At 44.6% G+C, this 22,184-nt stretch overlaps 1 protein-coding gene across 1 annotated transcript; it reads right to left on the bottom strand.

Annotated features, from left to right (window-relative positions):
- Positions 1–5,281: 5,281 nt before the first annotated feature.
- On the bottom strand, positions 5,282–20,966 carry LOC138567876 (ribonuclease kappa-A). The gene is made up of 3 exons (XM_069646370.1): positions 20,630–20,966; positions 8,579–8,658; positions 5,282–6,869 (listed from the first exon to the last, which is right to left on the bottom strand). The coding sequence occupies exons 1-3, from the start codon at positions 20,705–20,707 to the stop codon at positions 6,725–6,727; spliced, it is 303 nt and encodes a 100-aa protein (XP_069502471.1). The 5' UTR covers positions 20,708–20,966; the 3' UTR covers positions 5,282–6,724.
- Positions 20,967–22,184: the final 1,218 nt, after the last annotated feature.

The raw sequence follows: 22,184 nt of genomic DNA on the forward strand, positions 1-22,184 counted from the left end.
TTGTTAAGAACTTCAAACCCTCCCGTCAATGGTGAATCATAACATTTTCTGTATAGTGAGATGATCTTCGAATTCACTACAGCTTTTAGGGAAGTCAATGCGAGCTCTCTCCTTATTGCTTGAATTGGGAGAGACGATGGAAGTTACAAGACTGGCCACCAAAATATACCCTCTAAAATTGACCAAATACTCTCAGGGAGGGTAAAAGCTGTTTCTGCTCCGTAGGCCAATATTGGTATTACTTTTGTTCTGGAGAAAGATATCAAAAGGCAATAAAGAGAATCTACAGTACCTTCCTAGGAGAATCTTCCCCTGTGTGGCCAGATTCTGTGTTTTCTTTTTCATTAGGTCTACTCTGGGGGTTTTCATTGCTGCTATTATTAATGCAAACTCCTAGGTAAATAATAGAGAGTTAACTTCCAGGATTTTTTTGCCTTTCAAGCTCCAGTTGAATTTGTTATTTTTGGATTTTGATAAACAAAGTATATGCGACTTATCCGGATTTAATGAAAGATCGTTTGCGTCAACGTATACCTGCAAGGCTTCCAACTGATGTTGCAATCCTACTAGCATCTGGTCCATAAGGACGATGTCATCTGCATATAAAAGCCTTCCAATATACGTACCAGCTAATTTTGTCGGGAATGCGCGAGTTAGTTCGAATGCCTCATCAATGTCAGAGACATACAGATTATATAGTTCTGGAGCTAGAGGACACCCCTGTTTCAGACCCGTACAAGTCAGAATCTGGTTAGATGTTAGGCCTGTTTCATGCAGTCTAACTTGAACGGTCGTGTTAGTATGTAGATCTTTAATTCCCTCTAGAATCGTTCTCGGAAATTGCTATTGAGACAATTTATCCCAGAGTTTTCCTCGACTGACCCTATCAAATGCCTTTGATAAGTCTATGAAAGCAACAAATACTTTTTTATCTTTAGAACTTCTGGTTCTTGCCTTTAGCAGATTCATCAAGAATAAAGTGAAGGCCTGCTTCTCTTCACAAACCCGACTGCCAGGGATCTCTTCTTCCTACTGCCGCACTCCATGTGGACAAAGCTTTCAGAAGGATAGTCGCGTATATCTTGCCCAACACATCAAAAAGGTCTATGGGCCCATAGTTGCGAGGATCGGTCCTCAGCCCCTTCTTGAAGATGGGCTCGATTATTGCGTCTCTCCAAGAAATTGGCACCTTTCCTACTGCTGTTATATGATTGATTAAATGGTGTAGGAATATTGCCCATTCTTGTGAGTTTTCTTTCAGTATGGTGTTGGTCAAACCGTCGGGACTCGGAGCTCTGAAGTTTTTGAGGTTCTTAATTATTACCTCAATGGAGACGATGTCTATGTCTAATTGTACATCCACTGCCTCAGTATCTACCATTGGCAATGTCTTGGAGGGCATACCAGATTGTAATTGGGTGTAAAATTCCATCCATGTATCTGCTGCAATAGGATTGGCCATTAGAGCATCTATTTCATTAATAATTGCCCACATTTCAGCTGTGTTCTTCTTTTTGATTTTTCCCAACATATTTATTGAATCTTGGTTTACCATATCTTTTTTATGTCTAAGAAGCCAATTATGGTATTGTTTTTAAATTTATGTATTTCAGTCCGGTTTTCTGGGTTTGTGTTCTTATTTAATCTCCTGATGTTCTTATTGAGATCTCTTCTTCTGTCTACTATCTGTTTGGCGTAGACGTGTCTCCTTGAACTGCTTGGCTTGTTACTACCCATTTCTGAACTGTTTTGAAGTCTTTCAATAATGGCAAATAATCAATGTTGTCAAAGTTTGTTTGCTTTTGCATGTGCATAATCAAATTTTCTAGTTTAACATTCAGCCTTGGAAGAGTTTCCAATTTTATTCTTAAGGTTGTTCTGCCTGGATTTACTACCAGTGACGTCAGATCTCCATGAACACTTTTTTTTGTTGTTGCTGATACATTTACAAGTAATTTTTAGGATGTTGTGATCACTTGCCGTTGTTTCAATTACCTCAAGCCTCTCCACTATGTGTGACATATTAGATGAAATACATATATAGTCCAAAATGTCTGTGGAATGGGCCGTTTCCATGTAGATCTGTCCGGAAAGTCCCCCTGTATAATTCCATTCAGAATTATACAGTCTCTTGATTGAATTGCGTTCCTCCAACGTGTTCCTCGTATTGATTTTTTTGTTGCAGCTACCAGGTCTTAATCTGCGGGCTGGTTTATCGAGTTGAAACAGGAACAGTTTAAGTCTAGCCATTTTTCCCTATATTTTTTTATTAAAGCTATTGTGTCTTCTGGTAGTGTTGCATTTACTGATATTATTGTGTTCCAATAGACATTTAGAATGATCAGAACTCGTTGAACAGTTTCTGGCATTTGGTCCAGTTTTAATGTTACCAACTGGATATATGGAGTTGGATATTGGGTCTGGACCACGGACCATCTCAGGTCGTTTTTGATCGCCGTCAACAGACCCGATTTTGGTCTTCCCGGCGCAAAAAGGAGCAAAGGGTTCAGTAAAACTTTGTATCCCGCCAGGATTGGGGATTCTTGTAGCCATGTTTCCTGGAGGCACAAAATGTTTACCTTAATTTCCTGAAGATCACCTTTTCTAAATAGACGGCCAAATCCTCTCATATTCCAACTCACCCACATCCACTGGTCCTCTGCAGATTTGTTCGGACATTTTTGGTTTTGCATTTGTTCTGCTGCCAGGTTTGCCAACCACTTCCATTTTGCACTTTCCCCTTCAGGCTCTTTGTTTATGCTCTCCATCGTTTGAAGATGGGCCAAAGTTTTATTATTCCTTTTTCTGCCTGACGGACTAGTTGTAGTTTTAAATGTGCCCTTTTTATTGGAGGTTCGCTGTTCGTTTTCTCTACTTCCAGCTTGTTTGTCTACCTGTAGTTGTTAGTATTCACAGAGATCAAAACCCATAGGGGGTAACTGATGTGCTTCTTCCAGAAGTAGCTGTTTTACCAACATTGAAACTGTGTGTAATAATACTTTATCAGTCCGATCATCTTCAAGGAATTCAACTATCGCTATATCTTTGGAAGTTATTAGTCTCAGTGCTGGGATGTGGTGCAGTAATCTTACGTTAGCTCTATTGAGGATTAGCCCATCGTTGTAATAAAGCATCCTTTCCAGTAAATGGCCCTCTAATTGGTCAATGTTTCTAGTTTTTTTCCTCACCCAGCCCTTTGTGCATCTTACCCTTCTGATACCCCTGGTTTTGTTAACCTGTTTGATGATGACAGACTCCTTTTCCTTCACATATATTCGGAAAGTGGCACATTCATACCGACTTCGGAAGAATGCGCCACCTTCAGAATAGGTCTTAAATACCAGGTTGTTAACGCTTTTTACAATATTTTCAATACAACACCCACTTGAGAATCGGGCCGTGTGAAGCTGTGACATACTGCATGATTATGTAACACCCTGAACAGAAAACCTTAAACCGCTTGTCATACAAAGGCACACACACACAAAAAAAAATCTGTCTCAAAAGAAAATGATTTAACACACCAAAATTGAAAAGGTAAAGAAAAACTGCAACTCCAAAAAGCCTAAAAAACAGGGACAATGTTGAACAGTTTCCTAGATAGGCTAAAACAAAACAAAAAAGAAACTAAAATGGTTGACCTTGTTTTTACTGTACTTATAGAAGAGGGGCACCTGGCAAAAAGGAGGGATTATTAAGTTCTAGGCCACCGACTTTCCTATGGAAAGATTCGACTTACAGCCTAGCTTGCTGCAGCAGCAGGGTTCTGGACTAGAAATATGGAGGCTTCTTCAGGTCACAAGAGCGTAGTACCCACACTGGTGCATCTCTATATTCTGCTTTTACAAGGGGCAGTTGTTTTTTTTTTTTTTTTTAACATATGTATACAATTGATTTGTGTAAATATACTTTTATAGAACCTTGAATGGAGAACTTTATTTTGGAACGGTTGTACTATTGCTGTTTGGGTTGTTAATAGCTCAAATTAATACCCCTTCCGAGTGTATAGCCTTTACACAGACCACGTTTCCAAAAAAAGTTTAAGGAGGTGCAGCTCTTAGCAGGGCCCATTTTAACTTTGATTGGGATCACTGTTGGTTTGGAAAGGTGTAGTGGCCGAGTAGGCAGTTTTGCCTCTACTCATCCTTGTACCCATGTAGAGCAGAAGTTATTTCGTCACTGTGCAAGCCTCCCTGTAATTGCAGATTTGCACTAATAGTGTGTCTGTAAGGCAGGATTCTATCAGGAGGCCTCAACAAGACTATTAGCGAAAAAAGGTTTGTTACGCATTCGCATTTCTTTACTGCTTGCAAGAGGTTAAATCACGAGAAACCCCTAGTCAGCCTCCTTCACCCGACTAATTCTTAGCGCCCCTCGCATAACCTGCACAACCCATCCCCATCAGCCTTCCTACCGCGCCAAGCAACATAGACTAGGCAGTCAGAACTCTCCCATGCGGGTAATCGGACACCAAGGGGAAGCAGGTAATGAGTGATCAAGGAGGGTGGGGGGTGGGGGGAAATTAGCGAGCGGTGTCTCTACAGGACCAGGCACTCCAGGAAACCAGCAATGGCACGGACAATGAGCTCGATTTTCCATAGTTGACTATGCATTATTATGACCACCCTTGAAGGCAACCTAATATTTTGCTCTCTACAAAGATGGTACTTACGCTGATGGTATTTATGTCTTATCTTACACATGTGCATGTGATTTGTACATCAACTGCAAGTTAACCATCGAGGAAGGTGTGCTGCACATAACATACAGCTGAGCCCTCAACTGTGGACAGTTGCCCTGGCGCGCAGCATGGCGAGAGAAAATTATAATAAATAAAATGCGCTAGCGTAGTGGCAATAAATGTTCACATACACCATTGAACAGATCCTGTCATTTACATGTCCGCTCAGACCACGGTCTTCCGAAAGGCGTTCGTCCACTACAGCGCTTCGAGGCACTATGCAAATAGCAAATCACATATCTTTTACAAAAGACAAGAGCAAGAAGACATCTATGCTAAAGCTGCATACCGCAGAGGGTCTTCAGGTGCGGCAACCCGATAATAGGCAGACGAGGGGTTACATCGAACTAGTACACAGACTTCCAATACTAGCTTCCCCTAGAAGATCAACATTTTGTGACACTGGGACAATTAACTCATCCCAGATGTCAGGTTCCGTTCTCAGCCAAAATTGGAACTAGATGAAAACAGGCTAGGCATGTAATAAAAAGTGGAATATTCGTTTTTGATGTATGTGCATATTAAGAGACCACCAGAAGATACAATCACAGCAAACTTTATTTTCAACGTCCTGCAATATAAACACATCTTGCTTCCCAGGTGCCAGAATCAATAATTAATCATTTACACACTTCAAACACGAGGGAAAACCAATGGCATATATACACAGATGGGCTCAGGGAAGTTAGGGTTGCGAGAGGGAAGCAAGTTACAACGGGGACAAGCCATCTGCAATAAGTGACATAATAAACTGTGCTCAAATCTCAACAAGCGGTGGACGTCACCCACTCCAATACCATAAACCAATCATAATTAAATGACCAGGTCCACAGCAGCCAGGTAATAACTTAACAATAATGGTCTCCCGACAGCGGTCTGTCCTCTACAACCCAATTCATTTACCATTAACCATATGCTAGGAAAGAGTCAGACATGACAGGGGCAGAAAAAACACAAATCAACAACTGTCCTTGTTCTCAATAACAAAGAAAAGCAGACAGTGAAGATACTTACATTGGACCATCCTACCCCAGCGCCCGGTTCTTAGAACACAGGATTGGTGGCAGAGCCGCTTGCACGTTACCTCACAGACCCATTTACAGAGGACAGACGGCAGCCTTCCTGCCCTACAACAGTAATCATGCAGGGGCTAGCAAAACTAACCCACATGACGGAGTTCCCCTAGTAAGAGGACATACCCCACCCATGAAACACAAGACACTTAAGCAATGTTCACTCTTCATCCTTCTCAATAGGACAAGACATCACAGGAATGTAGTATTCGGAGATGGCCCCGAGGGTACAGTGCACAAACACCCACTTCCAGAAATAAATATTAAGCTTCAACAACCTTCATTAAAAAAAAAAACGAACAATGATCAGTGTGAAGTGTGCCCACGCCCCATCCCACAGTCATATGATGCACTCGCATTTTATACTACGGGTGCCCTGCTTGCCCGAGCAGTTTATTATTTATTATGTATGGCCTGTAGACATCATGACACCTTACAGCTGTCATTGTTAACAGATTTTAAACTTTAGCCAAAAGTATGATCTGTGGTGGATAGCGTTCAAGCAAGTGTGTTTGAGTAGTGACACTTGGGGCAACAGCCCGTCACTACCCCCCACAACGAGCCACCTAAGGGCAGCCAAGCAATTAACTAGTAGCACTACATGAGAGCAAAAAAACAAAAAAAAAATATAATAATTGAACTTGGGATGTTCTCTGGCCAGCTTTTGGGCGATTGGTGGTCAGCAGAGTCTTTTCTGGGGTAGGTTTTGTGATGGGACTTGTCAGGCAAGCCTGCAGATGGCATTAGGAATGTTTCGGCATGTTTCTGCCCAGGCCTGTGAGGATGCCCATGGTGGAAGCTGGTTCAGGACCTTGGGGTGGTGGATGAGGCGAGTTGGTTCAAGAGGATGACTCTCTGCGGCTTCTGTCTGGCGTACTGGGGGATGGATGAAGTGCCTGCGGCTACCCAATTAGCGCACCATGTATTCCTTGCGTTTGTTCAGCCGGACCTGGCAGAAGGAGAAACCACCCAGAGCAACGTAGATCCCGGCGGCGATGAAACAGTTATAGCTGACCTGCTCATACAGGCGGTAGATTTTCGACGGTGGTTGCGTGCTGTGGGGAGACAAGAGGATATCAAAATCAGCCAATGCCATTATTCACAGAAATGGGCAGGGGTGAGAGACGTCCACTGCTAAAGATGAATGTGGGGGCAACTAAGAGTACTTGGTGCTGAAGACCAGGTTTGAGAGCATACTGTGTGCGTGCCCGTACTGGAAAGTTATAGGTGCGCTGGCAGAGCTGGGTGTGGATCCTAGTACTCGAAGAACAAGAGGGGTGGAGATGCAATGTATGATTGAGCTATACATATGCAGAAACATGTCTAATACTTGCGCGTGGTGCAAGTCAGGATTGGGATACAATGATAAAGCGGTATGCGAGGCTCAAAACAAACTAGTCAGCTGGTCCTGATGATCAGGATTAAGCTGCATTGGCAGAGCTGCAGGTGGGTTCCAGTAATGAACAGCAGTGGCACTTAGAGCCAATAGTAAAGGGGACAATCAGCTGTATGCGGGGCCAAATAAAGACTATCAGTCGATATTAAAAAGGTCCTGATTGAGGTGCACTGGCAGGACTGTAGGCAGGTTCCAAAAGCAGTAGCGCTTATGGCCAGTAGTAGTGTGGACAAGCAGTTGCATGTGGGACCAAAGAGGACCGTCAGTGGGTGCTAAAAGGTCCAGATTGAGGAGCACTGGCAGAACTGCAGGCAGGTTCCAGTAGTGACGCATTAGGCTGGTAGTAAGGTTGACAAGCAGTTGCATGTGGGACCAAAGAGGACCATCGGTGGGTGCTAAATGGTCCAGATGCACTGGCAGAGCTGTAGGCAGGTTCCAGTAGTGAACAGCAGTGGCGCTTTAGGCCAGTAGTAAGGTGGACAAGCAGCTGCGTGTGGGACCAAAGAGAGGACCATCAGTAGGCGCTAAAAGGTCCAGATTGAGGTGCACTGGCTGAGCTGTAGGCAGGTTCCAGTAGTGAACAGCAGTGGCACGTTAGGCCAGTAGTAAGGTTGACAAGCAGCTGCATGTGGGACCAAAGAGAGGACCATCAGTAGGTGCTGGACCTACTAATGGGATAACAGGGTGCTGCATGTCTGGGCCAACGTGCACTGCCAGAACAGTGACTAGCATTCAGCACTAGAATCCGAAGGGTCCTGCGGGTCAGAACTCAGAGGGATGGGCCGTGCTACAGGGCAAGTGTGTAGCGCACAGGCGGGGCTGCGTGGGAGTTCTAAAAAGGGAATAGCAGCGATGCTGGAGTACAGGAATGGGATGCAGTATCGGAGATGTGGAAGGGCGGGAAAATGCTGCAGAGCATGCCTGTGGGACACCCAAAGAGCCGTTTGCAGTTCCCCATTCTCTAATAGTAGGATGCAAACACATCACGAGTGCGGCAACAGGATGAACGTTTACCTAGAGGCCGCTCTCTGACTAAGCAAAGCAATTACATAGCACCCAAACCATCTTTTACTGTAAGAGTAAAGCTAGCACCCCAACACATTGCTTTTTGCACACAGGCATACCCCATTCTCGAAGGCAGGAGTTGTCTGATGTGGTTGCACCTGGATGTATCCAGCGAGGGGAGTGCTCTCTACGAATGTAATACCTACCTACCAACCAACCAGCCATTGAACGGCCTCTCAATGTACTGGCTCATGCCCTCCCACACACACACACTCGGTATTCACCTCATCAATATAAAGTTCATTGAGCATTTCAAAGTCCGGGCAGCCGAGAGTCACGTAAAGGGCTAAGATCAAGACTTACTCGTGAAAGTCCTCCTCGGTGAAGGGCACGTCCTCGATGAGCACCGCCGAGTGCACGTTGAAGAAGATCCCCAGCAGGATCTGTGAGGAGGGAAAACAGCAGTTCAGGCATGCGACAGCAAAGTAAATAGAAGGAGGGTGTCGGAGCGACTTCCCTCCCTCGCCCCACCAAGGTCAAACCACCGCCCCGACCGCTGCAAGACCAAAAGAAGCCCCGCGTGATACCCATCGCTTGCCGTGAGGCCCACGGCCGCCAGCGCCAGGCGGTTCAGAAAGCTCCGTTTACACAACACACACGTACGTGCACGCTCGTCTGGGCATCAGCCGCACACATCCAGCTGTAACAAGACCTGGTGCAGTGAAATCCGTGCACCTTCCAGCAACCCTCGGAAATTACAAGAACACTGTGTGTGGCCACAACACACCAAACAGGCCCCCCCAGCACTTTGTGGATCCGACCAATGTCTGCCGGGCTGAGTCAGAGGTCAGGAAAACTCCAGCGACCACGGTAGAGGAGGACCGCAGCCAGGGCCAGAGTAGCCAGCATTGCATTAGAGAGGGAGTGGGCCACGACAAAAAAGTGCTGCTACTCTCCCTCCGCCCCCAAATGCACCTTGGAAAATTACGGCTAAATTGACATACAATAATTCCTGCTCCCTCCTCCCCCATAGGATGCAGGGGGCGCTAGGGTGGTCAACTTTCCAGAATGGTTTCGCAGATACTTTAGAGCTGGTAGCGCATCAGAAGCGGCCTGCAGTTCAATATGGTGTCATTGTTGCCCCTTTTTTGCTAACATTAGTCGTAATTACATCTTAACAGATACACAGCACAATAAAAACCAGTAGGACCATTGTACATGCAGGACACTCATCTGTTAGAGCTCTGTCCAGGCCCTGTGGGACAAAATATATGCAAACATCCAAGTTTGCATACACGTTGACAACATAAGCGACTTCATAGAAAGAGCACTGCAAAAAACATCACCAGTCTTTGCTACTTTGAGTCACCAAGGGAAGTGACATTACAATAATTTGACATTTAGTGTCAAGTAACTTTGTGGTGGGAAATGCACGCACGGCACTATTATTATATGGGTAGCAGCTCTACAGCTATTAAAAACATGAGTAGAATTTTAATTTTTATAACAGCTTATAACATAATGGTATAATAATATAAGCTATGAGCTGAATCACTTACAGAGACTCCAGAGAAGACACGGACATTAAATGATTTGCCCCAGATCACACACACTGGTTAGGGAGTGAAAATGGGATGTGGGCAATTTAAGCAGTTGACCAGCTAGCTTTCAAGGTTTACTTGATATCTATTAAGGCTTGCGTTTATGGAAGTGCCTTGGAAAAACACATGCTACATAAAAAACGAGCTTCTCACAATAAACTAACCTTACACTATAAGTTGTCATAGAAATGTGATAAGCAAAATGAGTAGGACTTTAGCTTTATTTTCCACATCCTGCATGAAAGGTCACAGCAGCACCAGGCACACTACTGCCAGACAAAACATTCTCACTTGACTTTCAAATCATTTCAAACACAGCATGTGGCACTTCCACTCCTAATCACTCCCAACTCACATTGCTTAAGGGACAGAAGTCCCTACTAATATTCCCCCTGTTGATGTCTAATTGCTGCCACTGTAATGCTCGGTTGATATGGAGCAACCCTGAGAGAGCTACTCTTCTGCCATGAGCTTCAACTAGCAAAGGCTTTGATCAGGATGAGGGTCAAGGCAAAGGTAGACTTTTGGCGTCCCGCAGAGGGTGCCTGCAAATCGCGGGACAAACCCCATCAATGCGGACAAGTTCTCCAAAATACGGGACGGTTGGCCACCCTATGCGGCGCACCTGCTGCAACAAGAACGTTACTTTCTTAAGTCCCTGAGCACATTCACTAGTCCGACTGCAGAATGAAACCCTTCCATTTCTTTCTGGAGTCAGATGCCCTCCGACTCGAGAAGGAAATGACCCGACTTCTTTCGGAAGTCGGACTAGTGAATGCGCGCAGGACTGGAGCTGAAGGCAGAACACACATCACTGTCTGGTGTCTGTGTCCTGCACTGCTTCAAAGTGCAGCTGCTGCAGTGGACCAGAGCGGGGTGGAACATAGACACCCATTTGTCGTGTGCTCCTGTTTGAATGGTAGCACCCTCAGTGTTAGGGTGGTCAACTTTACAAAATGGTTTTGCAGGACAGGCTGCATGTGGTAGCGCATCAAAAGCCCCCTGCAATGCGCGCAATTTTTATTTTTTTATTTTATTGTGTTCGGTTTATACAAACCTTTACAATCTTTAAAGATAAAGAATAAAACATCCAGCACAATAACAATTTAACAATGAATTAAAACATACATAAGATTTATAAAAATAATATTTCTATACAGTAGTTTGTGCTTAATACATCAAATTCAAATTCTTATATCGAAAGTGTAGCAAGTTCATTCAGTTTTGCTTCAATAATTGACAATAATTCTATCAATTTCAAATTAAATGACAAACTAGTACTGCACATACAACGGTTCCAAAGTGCTTCCATAATAGTATCTGTTTGAAACTGAGCCTTTAGATTAAAAATTTTATTACGGGATGGTGAGAAGAAGGGACAAGCGATGACCATATGTTTAAGTGTTTCATCTGCCTCCAAGGCTTCACAAAAACGGCATAGAGTGGAAAAGCCGGTTTGAGATGATATATTCCAATTTTTTGTTTTAGATAGAGTTCGAAATTGATTCAAGCGAAAACGAATTAGAAGTTTTCTGCCAACCGCAGAAGGAAATTGAATCAAATAAAATGCACGATCACCCCACTTTCTACGAAATTGGTTATATTCAGAATACGATGGGTAAGTTCCCATTTTATCTGTAAGCTTACACCAAAAGTAGAGTTCATATTTTTTTTTTTGAGCAGGAAGCAACAAGGTCATACTTTCGGGGGTTTCATCAATAGCATTTAGAATTGCATTTAATTTGTTTGTGAATACTTTGAGTGAGTGAATACTCGGATTTTCAAGTCGTTTATTCAATTTAAGATATAAGGAGTTTGCCGGAGGATCCAACATTTTAGTATAGTTTTTTATATTTCGCCAATTTCTTTTTACAGAAAGAGGCAACAAATTAATTTCGTGGCAAATAAAAACATTTGGAATGGATTGAGCTAAACCCAGGGCAGACTTCCACATTTTTCCCTGTAGTGTATCGAGAAAAGAATCAATTTCATGTAAACATATATCCAAAGGATATAATAAACAGGGTTCAACTTTGAGTAAGTAAAAATGAATAAGAGGTAATAAAGAAAATAAACAATATTTATGGAAAATGATTTTCATCTGAGCGGCTAAAGTTTTAGCTTTATTATTAAGAAATGCTTGCCACATGCTTAAAGAATAAGAATCCACCAGTGGATAGCCCAAATAGCGGATGGATGAGGTATAGCAGAGTTCGACTCCTTGCAAGAGCCATGAGAATTTGTTTGCTTTGCATCGCCCATCATAAAAGGTAAGAATTGAAGATTTAGTTGGATTGACTGTGAGATTCATATTATGAGCGAATTTAGCAAATAGATCAAGTTTGTTCTGAAGGCCAAACGGGGTGCGGTCAAAAATGAGGAGATCGTCTGCAAAACCGATCCAATCAAGCTTGAGTGCACCCAACTTGGCTGGAAATACATACTGATCTTTCCAAAGAGAGTCAATCCCATATAGGTATAAATTGAATAGAACTGCCGCCATATTGCATCCTTGCTTAACGCCAATTTCGGTGCTGATTGAGTTAGTTAAAGCACCATTACGATTTAAGCGAATTCGATAAGAGGTCTTGAGGTGCAACAGGGCGATCAGTGCAACCAAAGAATAAGGGATTCCTATTTCGATCAGTTTGGCCCAGAGAATTTCTCGGATTACGCTGTCAAATGCAGCTGTCAAATCCAGACTGGCCATATACACAGGCCCCATGTGTGCATTTTTCATCTGTGCATAGAGATGCGCAAGAATTGTTGCATTCAAAGGACAGCCAATGAACTTTCTAAATCCAACCTGGAATATTGAGAGCAAGTTATTGTGTGTGATATACGTTTGAAGCTCCTGCAGGAGTAAAAGAGAGAAAATTTTAGATGAAGCATCAGTAAGTGCAATGGGGCGATAATTACATGGTAGTTCAGGGGGGCCTTTTTTATAGATAGGTATTATGTGAGCTGAGTGCCATGTTAAAGGAATTTCCCCGGTTTGTAAAACCGGATCTTTAAGATGTATGCCCAAAAAAGGGGATCCGATTTATAAACGCACGGGGGGAGCCCATCTGGACCTGGTGCTTTGGAGTTGTTAAGTTTGTTGATTACATCAATGATGTTATTAACCGTCCATCCAGTTCTTGTATTACGAATGAACATTGGATAGTGGTTTTTGACAAAAGAAATGCGGTCGGGCAATTTAAATTTTTGTGTTATAAAGTTAGTCCATGCATCAGCAGAAATTACGCATTGCGGATCAGATTGTTGGCCTGATTTTAAAGAGCGTAGTAATGACCAAGATTGCCTGGTATTATATTTTAATAGGTGATGCATCATATTTTGATTGTCGGCAATGTACATGGAAATTTTCAGAAATTTAATTCTGTTTTTGTGGACTTGTTTTGTTCGATTTAGCGCGGTTGACCTACAAAGGGAGGGAGACATAGATCTCATAATCTCCCTGATTTTTTTGTACTTCTCTTTTTTTGAGTCAGCAACCAATTTATTGAATTTATGTATATGATTTGCATTGGATTCGGTAGTGGACCATTTAGACAGGGCAATTTTTTTTTAGGTGGAATTGGATACGTTTCATATTGAGCTCTTCAGCTTTACGTAGAGAGAAATAACAATCACGGAAGTCAGTAGTGATGAGCGGATCCGCCGCAATCATTTGCAACAGTTTACAACACACTTTCGGATTCCATCGTATAGATAATAAATGTCGATCAGATTCGAGTAAAGTTAAGCTAGGCATAGCGTCAAAACGTGCAATAGGTAGTTGAATAGATAGGCAAATTAACATATGATCCCCAAGTTCAGGGTCAGAAATAATAACCGGTTTAATAAAAGAGTATAGACATGTTGATACAAAGAAAAAGTCAAAGATTTAGAATTACCCCTATGCCGCAATTCCATACGTTATAATTCCATCCCCAATCAACCTATTTGGTAACATTTGTGACAGATGGCATTTTAAACACATACCAAAACTAAATCTGCAGGACCATTGCAGATGCTGGAAATGATCTCTTAGAGTCTTTCCAGTCTCTGTGGGGCAAAATACATGCAAACCTCCTCATTTGCATTTGGATTGCACCAACAGAAGTGACTTCACAGAAAAGAACAAAGAGCATCATCAGTCTTTGATACTTGGAGGCACCATGAAAGTGACTTTAAAATAAGTTGCTATGAGTAAGCCAAGTGGCAAATAACTTGTGCAAAATACTTAAACTGCACCATTATTATATATGGAGCAACTATAAAGTCATTAAGCTTTTTTTCAATAATAGCATGATATATTAACATAAGCTATGAAGTGAATCACTTACAGAGCTGTAGATAAAACCTTATGATTAAATGATTTGCCCAGGATCACACACTTTGGTTAAATGGTGGAACAGGGATGTTGGCAATTGAGCAACAGAACACATCTTCCCTGGTCCAGTTGATCTAGATATTTATTAGGGTTTAGTTTTGTATTTCACGTGCTTAAACAAAACTTTATTTATAGAAATGTATTGGAGGCAAACCACATTACATAATAAACTAACTTTGCACTATATACATCAAAGAAATATGTTGAGCAACAAGAGTATGGCTTTAGTTGTATTGTCCCCATCCTGCATGCAAAATCACAATAGCCGCATGCAGATTAATGTGAGCCTAACAAATCCCTCTTATGCACCCTTCTCACTTCTGATCACCCACATTCAATGTTTCTTAAGGGACAAAGGTCCTGGCTAATAGTAACCCCTCCCTCCCATCAGCGCCTAATAGCTCTCAGTGTAATGCTCCGTTGACACAGAGCAACGTGTCAAACCCCTGGGACAACCGCTCTGCTGCCCAGAGCTCGAAAAATGAGGGTGCGAACGGGAGGTGTCACGTTGCCAGGACAATGAAGGTGCTGACTGACTGCAGCACATCTAGAGCTAGATCAATATGAAAGAGCTCAGCCAGAGACCACTTGGAGCTAAGCTCATATCCAGAGACTATGGGGTTTGGGAGAACAGAGACCCTCCTCCCCCTGGCAGGTAGGAGGGATGACCTCCTAAGATCTAGCGAGCCCTCTCGGAGATCAGGTCTACTCTAATGACTGGGTTGAACCAAGACTAAGGAGGTAAAGTCTGAGGGATGGTGCCAGGTCCTTTCAACCTTTTCAGTTGAAGCGAGCCTCGAGCTGCAGCCAAACCTTTGTTAGGAGTTTAATCACAAACAAAATACTTTGCTAACTCAGTATATTCAATGTGTTCTTTGCAGATTCTTTGTTGGCGTGGTCACCTCACTCGGGTTTTGAGGTATCCAGCAGAGTTCTTACCACCTCGTTTCATTTTTACTCCAGCTTCAACTACATTAACAAATTGCTGACAGAGCATACAAGCTTTTAACAGACATTTTACTTTTCAGTTCCCTACCAACTGCCTGTCTTCTGATAATCTGCAGCCATTAACCACTTCGCTGCATTTCGTTATTTTACCATTATAATCTATGTACCCAACACATTGTGCAGACTGCTTTTTCCACATGTGGGCAAGGGGGTTCCCAAACATAATTTTGCAATGTGCACCCACACATCTTCAGCTGACCCAGTCAACGTCTGAAGCCATCAAGAGGGAAGGAAGCCACTAGGACTGCAAGAGGAATCAGCAGACTGAACTGACATGGCACGTGTGAGGTAATTTCTAGAAACCACTGGAATTGAACATGACCTTTGAGGAGTACCCCTGCCATACTACTTATCATCCCTTCTTCTATGTCCCAGGCCCTCTGCACAGCACTGGCCTCTCACTTCATTTAAAAAACTCAAGACATCCTGTCCTCACTCTCCTCCTATCACCTCCCCTATTCCCTGCTCTCCCTTTGGCCTCTCGGCAACCACCCCTCCTCCCTCCTTCTCTGCCTTTCCCCTTTTTTCTGCTGACGAGGTTTCGAGACAAATCCGATCTATGAAAGTCTCGTCAAAACAGGTCCACCCCTGCTCCTACTAAACTATCAAGGGCCACATCGACTCCCTGGCGCCTGCCTTGCCTGACTTCTGCAATCACTCCTTCGCCTCTGGAGTCTTCCCATCCCCCCCTCAAGCACTCCCTTGTGCACCCCCTTCTTAAGAAACCCTCCTCCGACCCCTCCTGCCCAGCTAACTATCGCCCAATCTCTATCACTCCCTTCCTGGGCAAGCTCCTGGAGAAACTGGCCATCTCCCAGCTTAATCTCCATGCTGAATCTGTTGGTAGTCTTCATGACCGTCAGTCTGGCTTCAGAGCTGCCAGAACCACGGAAACTGCTCCCCTGAACATCCGTGAGGACCTGCTCTCAAACCTTGACTCTAATACCCCTTGTGTTCTCATCTTGCTCGACCTCTCCTCTGCCTTTGACACTGTTAACCACACCATCCTGCTCAACCATCTCCGTGATAACCTGGGTATCACTGGTCAAGCTCTGGCGTGGCTGTCCTCCTTCCTCTCCAATCGACCCTCCCAGGTCCAACTGGGTTCCTTCCTCTCCGACATCTTTTTCTCTACCTGTGGTGTCCCCCAGGGATCTAACCTCTCCCCCTGGCTGTTCAATCAGTATCTTGAATTTCTTGCTCACCGCATAGCCGCTCTCTGTCCCAACTTTCAGTGCTACGCGGATGATACCCAGCTCATTTTCAGGCTACCCTCGGCCTTCTCTTCCACTTCCCTCATCTCTGACTGTCTTTCTGCTATCCAGGAATGGTGTGCCACCAACGACCTCTGCCTTAATGCCACTAAGACTGAGATTATACTTATCGGCACACCCACTCCCTCCTTCCCTGCAGCTCTCTGGCCGGCCTCCCTTGGCCCTCTTCCTGCTCCTACCTGCACAGCAAAAAACCTCGGGGTCATCTTCGACTCCACACTCTCCTTCTCTCCTCACATCTCTGACGTCTCTAAGAAGTCACACTACGAGCTACACCTCCTCAGAGGTATCCTTCCTTTTCTCTCCTTCCCCCAGAAGCTCACTGTCTCCAGAGCTCTGGTTCTCTCTAGGCTGGACTACTGTAACAGCCTCTATCTAAATCTTCCTGCCTCTACTCTCCGCCCTTTGCAACTCATCCAGAACAGGACTGTGAGACTTGTCCTTGGCCTCAAGCCCAGGGACCGTATCTCTCCAGGACTGAAATCACTACACTGGCTCCCAGTGGCTGCAAGGATTAAGTTCAAAACCCTCTGCATTGTCCACAAGGCCTCCTGGGGCCTTGGGCCGAAATACCTTCAACTCTCTCTTCCTAAATATCTTCCTTCCCGAGCCCTTCTCTCATCCACCTCCAACTACCTCAGGGTCAGCCGCTTCTCCAAGCAACGAGCTGGTGGTAGATCTCACGCCGCAGCAGGGGCCTCCCTCTGGAACAGCCTTCCTGCCTCCCTGAAACTTGAGGAGAACCATCTCCGGTTCCGGAAGCACCTCAAAACCTTCCTCTTTGCCTCTGCTTTCTCTCCCTATTTCCCCTGCTAAAATCACTGAACCTGCAACTGGGCCACTCACCAATCTCATGTCCTGGCCCAGCCACTCTTCCTTGCACTGCCTACATGCACCACGGGACTGTCTCTGTATCCTACAGCCCCTTCTCCTGGCACTTACCTTTGCACTTGCCACCACTGGCCCCATTATTTATCTCGTATTCTATTAACCATGTACTGCACTTTCCTTGCACTTGCCACCATCTGGCCCTATTATTTATATTGTATTCTACTAACCATGTACTGCACTACCCCTCTCCCCTTCCCTTGCACTTTTTTCCCCAGTCCCCCTACCCTTGCACTTGCGCGATCTGAATAACACCTGACCTAGTAGGATCATTGTCTGTCTCCCTCTGTTCCTCCCCGCGCCTTGAAACACTTGTGTATAGGCGCGTTACAAATGCCATATCATATCATATCTTCCCACCAACACTCGCCCTCTCATCTAGGAGTGAATTAAATACTGGAAGTCTGGTGGAACAAAACCATCATTTCGTGATCATGTTAGCACCACAATGGCGGTGGTCTTTTCCGCCTTCACCATGTAGGAATGTATCTGACCCGTTATATTAATATGCTTTTATACTGTGCCAAATGACCACCATGGCGTGTCTGTGGTGTGGCGTATTGTGCCCCAACAAAACTATCACCTGCTTCCTTGAAACTTGGATGTACAGTTTTCTATCAAGTCAAGAGATGATTTCATGCGCACTTCATCAACACAACACTGGTTCCCGAGGGAGCACATTTTAAAAAAAGGTGTCTCTCTCTCTCTCTCTCTCATAAAGATATGAATACAGTAATGGCAAGTTCATAAAAATGATAACAGTTCCTTTTCAATAATCACCACCCCAGGCACACGTAGCTAGCTGCTCTGTTAAGCTTCTAAACGAATACACAGAATGCGCTAGATCTGGATTAGGGCCAGGCAGGGACTTTTGCTTACGACCAGAGGGACAAAGGAGTCTCTTGGCTTAGACACTCAGCTCCAAACACTGGTCAGTACGAAGGACTGAACCCACTCCTCAAGCCGTTTCTTCCTTTAATACAACTCATGATTGTGCTTAGGGGTGTATAGTAGGCGGGTTGAGAGACACACACGCTGAATGCTCACGAGACCTCCAGACCGCCTGCTTGTGACCGTCACTAGTCACATTTTCCCGAACTGCAAGAGGAAGTGGAGAGAAGGACTGAAAGACCGGGGTTACTGGAAAGGGAAGTGAAACTGCGGCATATGCTGCGAGCAAGTCGTCCATCACAGAAGCCCTACAACCTCTAGGCCAGTGTCACAACACAAGCCAAAACAACCGAATGTCGAAAGTTCCCAACAGACTTACTAAGAGTTTAGTGCGCCACATGCTGGATGGAAACATGCATCTGTATTTGGTGTCAGACCCTCATGAATCCTTATGTACTTCTGAATGGGATGACAAGGAGCTGGAATGATACACACAGACCCATACTACTAAGCATGCATTCCAGCAATCAACTTTATATGACAGAGAGTTTAGCAGCTTTTGCTGCTGGATAGCTGGGCATCCCCCGCCCCCGCCCTCCAAATACTTCCACCCACTTCAGAATGGTGGTGCTGGAAACTGGAGGGAGAATGTCCTATTTCAACACTTTTTATCATGAGCTCAGAATTGGCCCCTCAGTGTTTCTAAGGAAGGACTCTTCGTGGAAGAACACTTTCCTACTTGGCCCCTTAGTCTTCCTCATGTGATCAAATGCAGACTGATGAAGGATGAAGAGCGCTCTGCCACAATTCAAACATATACTTGCAGTTTGCAGGCAGATTTCTGAGTTCTAAAGGGTTTCACCCTTCATGTTCAGAAGGGACCTGTTCTGTTTTGCCGAACAGTAATCTACTTGTGTAGCAGCATAATAAAACTGCATAACGAGTACAATATTTGAAAAGTGGACAAAAGTCCACAAAAGCTGGAAATGCAGACAAAGCACGGCCTACTTTTCGCACGCATCACTAGCACGAAGCAGCTCTTACACTGCAGTCCTAGCTTTGCTGGGCACAGGTAATATTTTGTTATTTTGGAGGCCACTTCTAGGACAAAAAGGTCCTGAATGCAATAAGAATATAAAGGGAGGCTAAAAGCTACGAAAGCTTGATTACTTCACACTTTGAGATTACTGTAACCTGCATAAGGGGTTATTGCATGTTAAGATCTAACGCCACAGTCCAGAAGAGCTTATGAGGATACCTTGTTTTACTGAGGCTTGCATCTTACTTAGAAGGATGCACAGACTATAAAGGCAAGCGGGGCATTTAAAAGGCATATGTTCCTTCCCCCAACCAACCGACTTAAGATCTACTACCTTACACGATGCACACAACCACCCACACAAGTGCTCCACAGGCTAAGCTGTTAGCACATCAACACTAGTCAAAGCACGACTTACCTCTCCTCTTTAGCCCTGCCCCACATCTACAGCTAACCAGGCCCAAAGCGCTATGGTCTCAGATCCTGAGATCTTCCCTATGAATGACCTACTCTCAAGTCTCCTCATTCAAACCCATTGGAAGCAGATGGCACTCAGTAATCAGGTACTACCAACCTGCACCCACCAATACCACAAAGTCTCACATCTGACTTTCCCACTAATGAACCCCAACCCCCAGCAAGGGACCTAATAGTGACAGAGACAGGCGCTATACCAGACCATTAAATGTAATGAATGATCATGTACATGATCCCACACATCAGTCATCACTGGTTGAGTTATCTGCTGCAGGCAGTCCCATATTACAAAAGCACTTCTGAACATACAGAGACTGCATGAAAAGATCCAGCAATTATAACCATTAGAGATGATAATGGAGCGGGGTTGGAACTCTTATAACATGAGCTAGTTCGCCATACTTTTGTCAAGACTGTATTTTGAGGAGGAGGGTACTCATCACGCCCAAGCGAGTGCCCCAGCAACATCCGGCAGCGGTATCATAACGTTAATTAAGAATACCCCCGGCCCGTCCCTACAGCGCTCTCTCTCACCTCTCCACGGCACCCCCTACCACTCGTATTCCACTAATCCTCTCCCCCAGGCTCCTTCTCCAGAGATCCCACTCCGATTTCACGCGACTGAACCTTCACAGCCGTATTTTCACAGCTCACGCTCAGCTCTCATCCCGCATCAAACCCAGACCCCATTCAGCTCTCATGCCCTATCCTCACCTCCCACAACTGTATTTTCACAGTTCCCACTCAGCTCTCCCTATCTGCAGCCCCACAGATGCATTCTGCCGCACCGCCCATCTCTAAAACCACAGTCCCGTGTCGTCTACTCAGCCTAGTACCCACAAACGGTCGCCAACTCACCAGCATGATGACTCCCCAGATGCTGAGCACTATACCACAGGCCGCCATCTTCGGGCCGCAGCACAGGAGGGACACCATGGTGGCGGACAGGTATGGGGTTGGGGGGGTCACCAGGTGTCAAGCACTGAATGGGGGTCCAGAACGTGGGCGCTGGTGAACTCAAAGGACTCGAGCACAGTGTAGAATGTACACAATCGTTGACACCGGTGGAAGTGGCACGAAAGGAACAGGAATGTCACACAAGAACCCGCACTGCTGGCTTCCTGCCCTCGGTCCCCTCCCAGCTCATCTGACAGCTAAAAGCCTTCTCCTTCAGATCCAGCCCCGCCTCATTCATAGACACAGAAAAGGGACATTTCCACAACACCGCATCAGCCATACAGAAAGGAGTTCTCATTAGACGCAATTGTGACGTAAAGACGTTTCTTTTCCCATTGCAAGAGGGCGACGTAACCTTGCGGCATATCGCAGTACACCCCAACAGATCCCAAAGGGCGGGCATTGCACATACCTATAAACTCCTTTTCCAACATGGCGTATATGTTGCAGGGTTCTGCACCACTTGGTAAATCACACTGACTCGTCATCACGTGATAAGCATAGTCATACACGTCATGTGAAAACAGAATAGAAGTTCCTGGGTCTTGGGCAGTTAACTCCATAGTTGTTATGTTTATCCACACGATATATTGCCGTTTAGTATCCCTTTTTCATTGGTGTTTCTCAAAACGTGCTGATATTAGATGGGTCAGTAACAATCTGACTGGTTTCCTTAACTGGTTGTCTTTCAAAGGGTAAAACCTGGACATGGAGTATAGCAACGCTTCTCTCCCTTTTCCATGCACTAGGCAGAAAAAGAAGCTATTCATTGGATAAGGCAGATTTTGATAATGGTTCGTTCATACATGACACCACTCTAAAGCACATGGGAATGAGATTTATCATAAATCGCTGGATTTAATTTTCCCTTAGAAATGCATGAGGGTTAGAATTATTTTAGCATAGGTGGTAGTTGCCAACATGATCCCTTCCAATCTGTAGGTGCTTATGAAGTCCAGTTTTAGTTTGCATCCTGGGACTTGTAGTGCAAGCTTTATAATGGGAAATATGAATACAAGTCCAACAATGCAAAGAAAAAAACAGGAATGGATGAGCACCTACAGAACGGAATGGATCATGTTGGAAACTATATTTTAGGCAGGAGAAAGTGAAAATTAAAAATATTTTTTATTGAAGAACCGGGTGTCTCCTGTCCCAAATGTATGTTTGTTGGACCATGGTGGAGGGGATGCTGAGGAGGCACCCTTGTTCCAAATCAAGTATGTGTAGCACAGAGCTCTCAAGCTGTGCCACGAGACCAGCAAAGCCATGCGCAGCCTGATCACTCAGAGAGTTCGGAGAGAGAACACTGGGATGCAGGGACAATTGGAGAGGGACTTATTCCACATATCTTTAGCTGTAAAACAAATAAATATAATATAACTTGACTTGCGTTTCCCTCGTTCTGTGACTGCAGCACTAAAAAAGTTGGCGACGGGCGCCGAGGACTTGTTCG

Source organism: Ambystoma mexicanum, chromosome 1p (genome assembly GCF_040938575.1).
Source record: "Ambystoma mexicanum isolate Mex_15411 chromosome 1p, UKY_AmexF1_1, whole genome shotgun sequence".
Taxonomy (NCBI): domain Eukaryota; kingdom Metazoa; phylum Chordata; class Amphibia; order Caudata; family Ambystomatidae; genus Ambystoma; species Ambystoma mexicanum.

Coding starts and splice junctions, on each gene's coding strand:
- LOC138567876 (XM_069646370.1), bottom strand. CDS start 20,707: ATGGTGTCCCTCCTGTGCTGCGGCCCGAAGATGGCGGCCTGTGGTATA. Junction 8,659..20,629: donor TCTGGGGAGTCATCATGCTG/GTGAGTTGGCGA, acceptor CCCTCCTCACAG/ATCCTGCTGGGGATCTTCTT. Junction 6,870..8,578: donor ACCGAGGAGGACTTTCACGA/GTAAGTCTTGAT, acceptor GTCTCCCCACAG/CACGCAACCACCGTCGAAAA.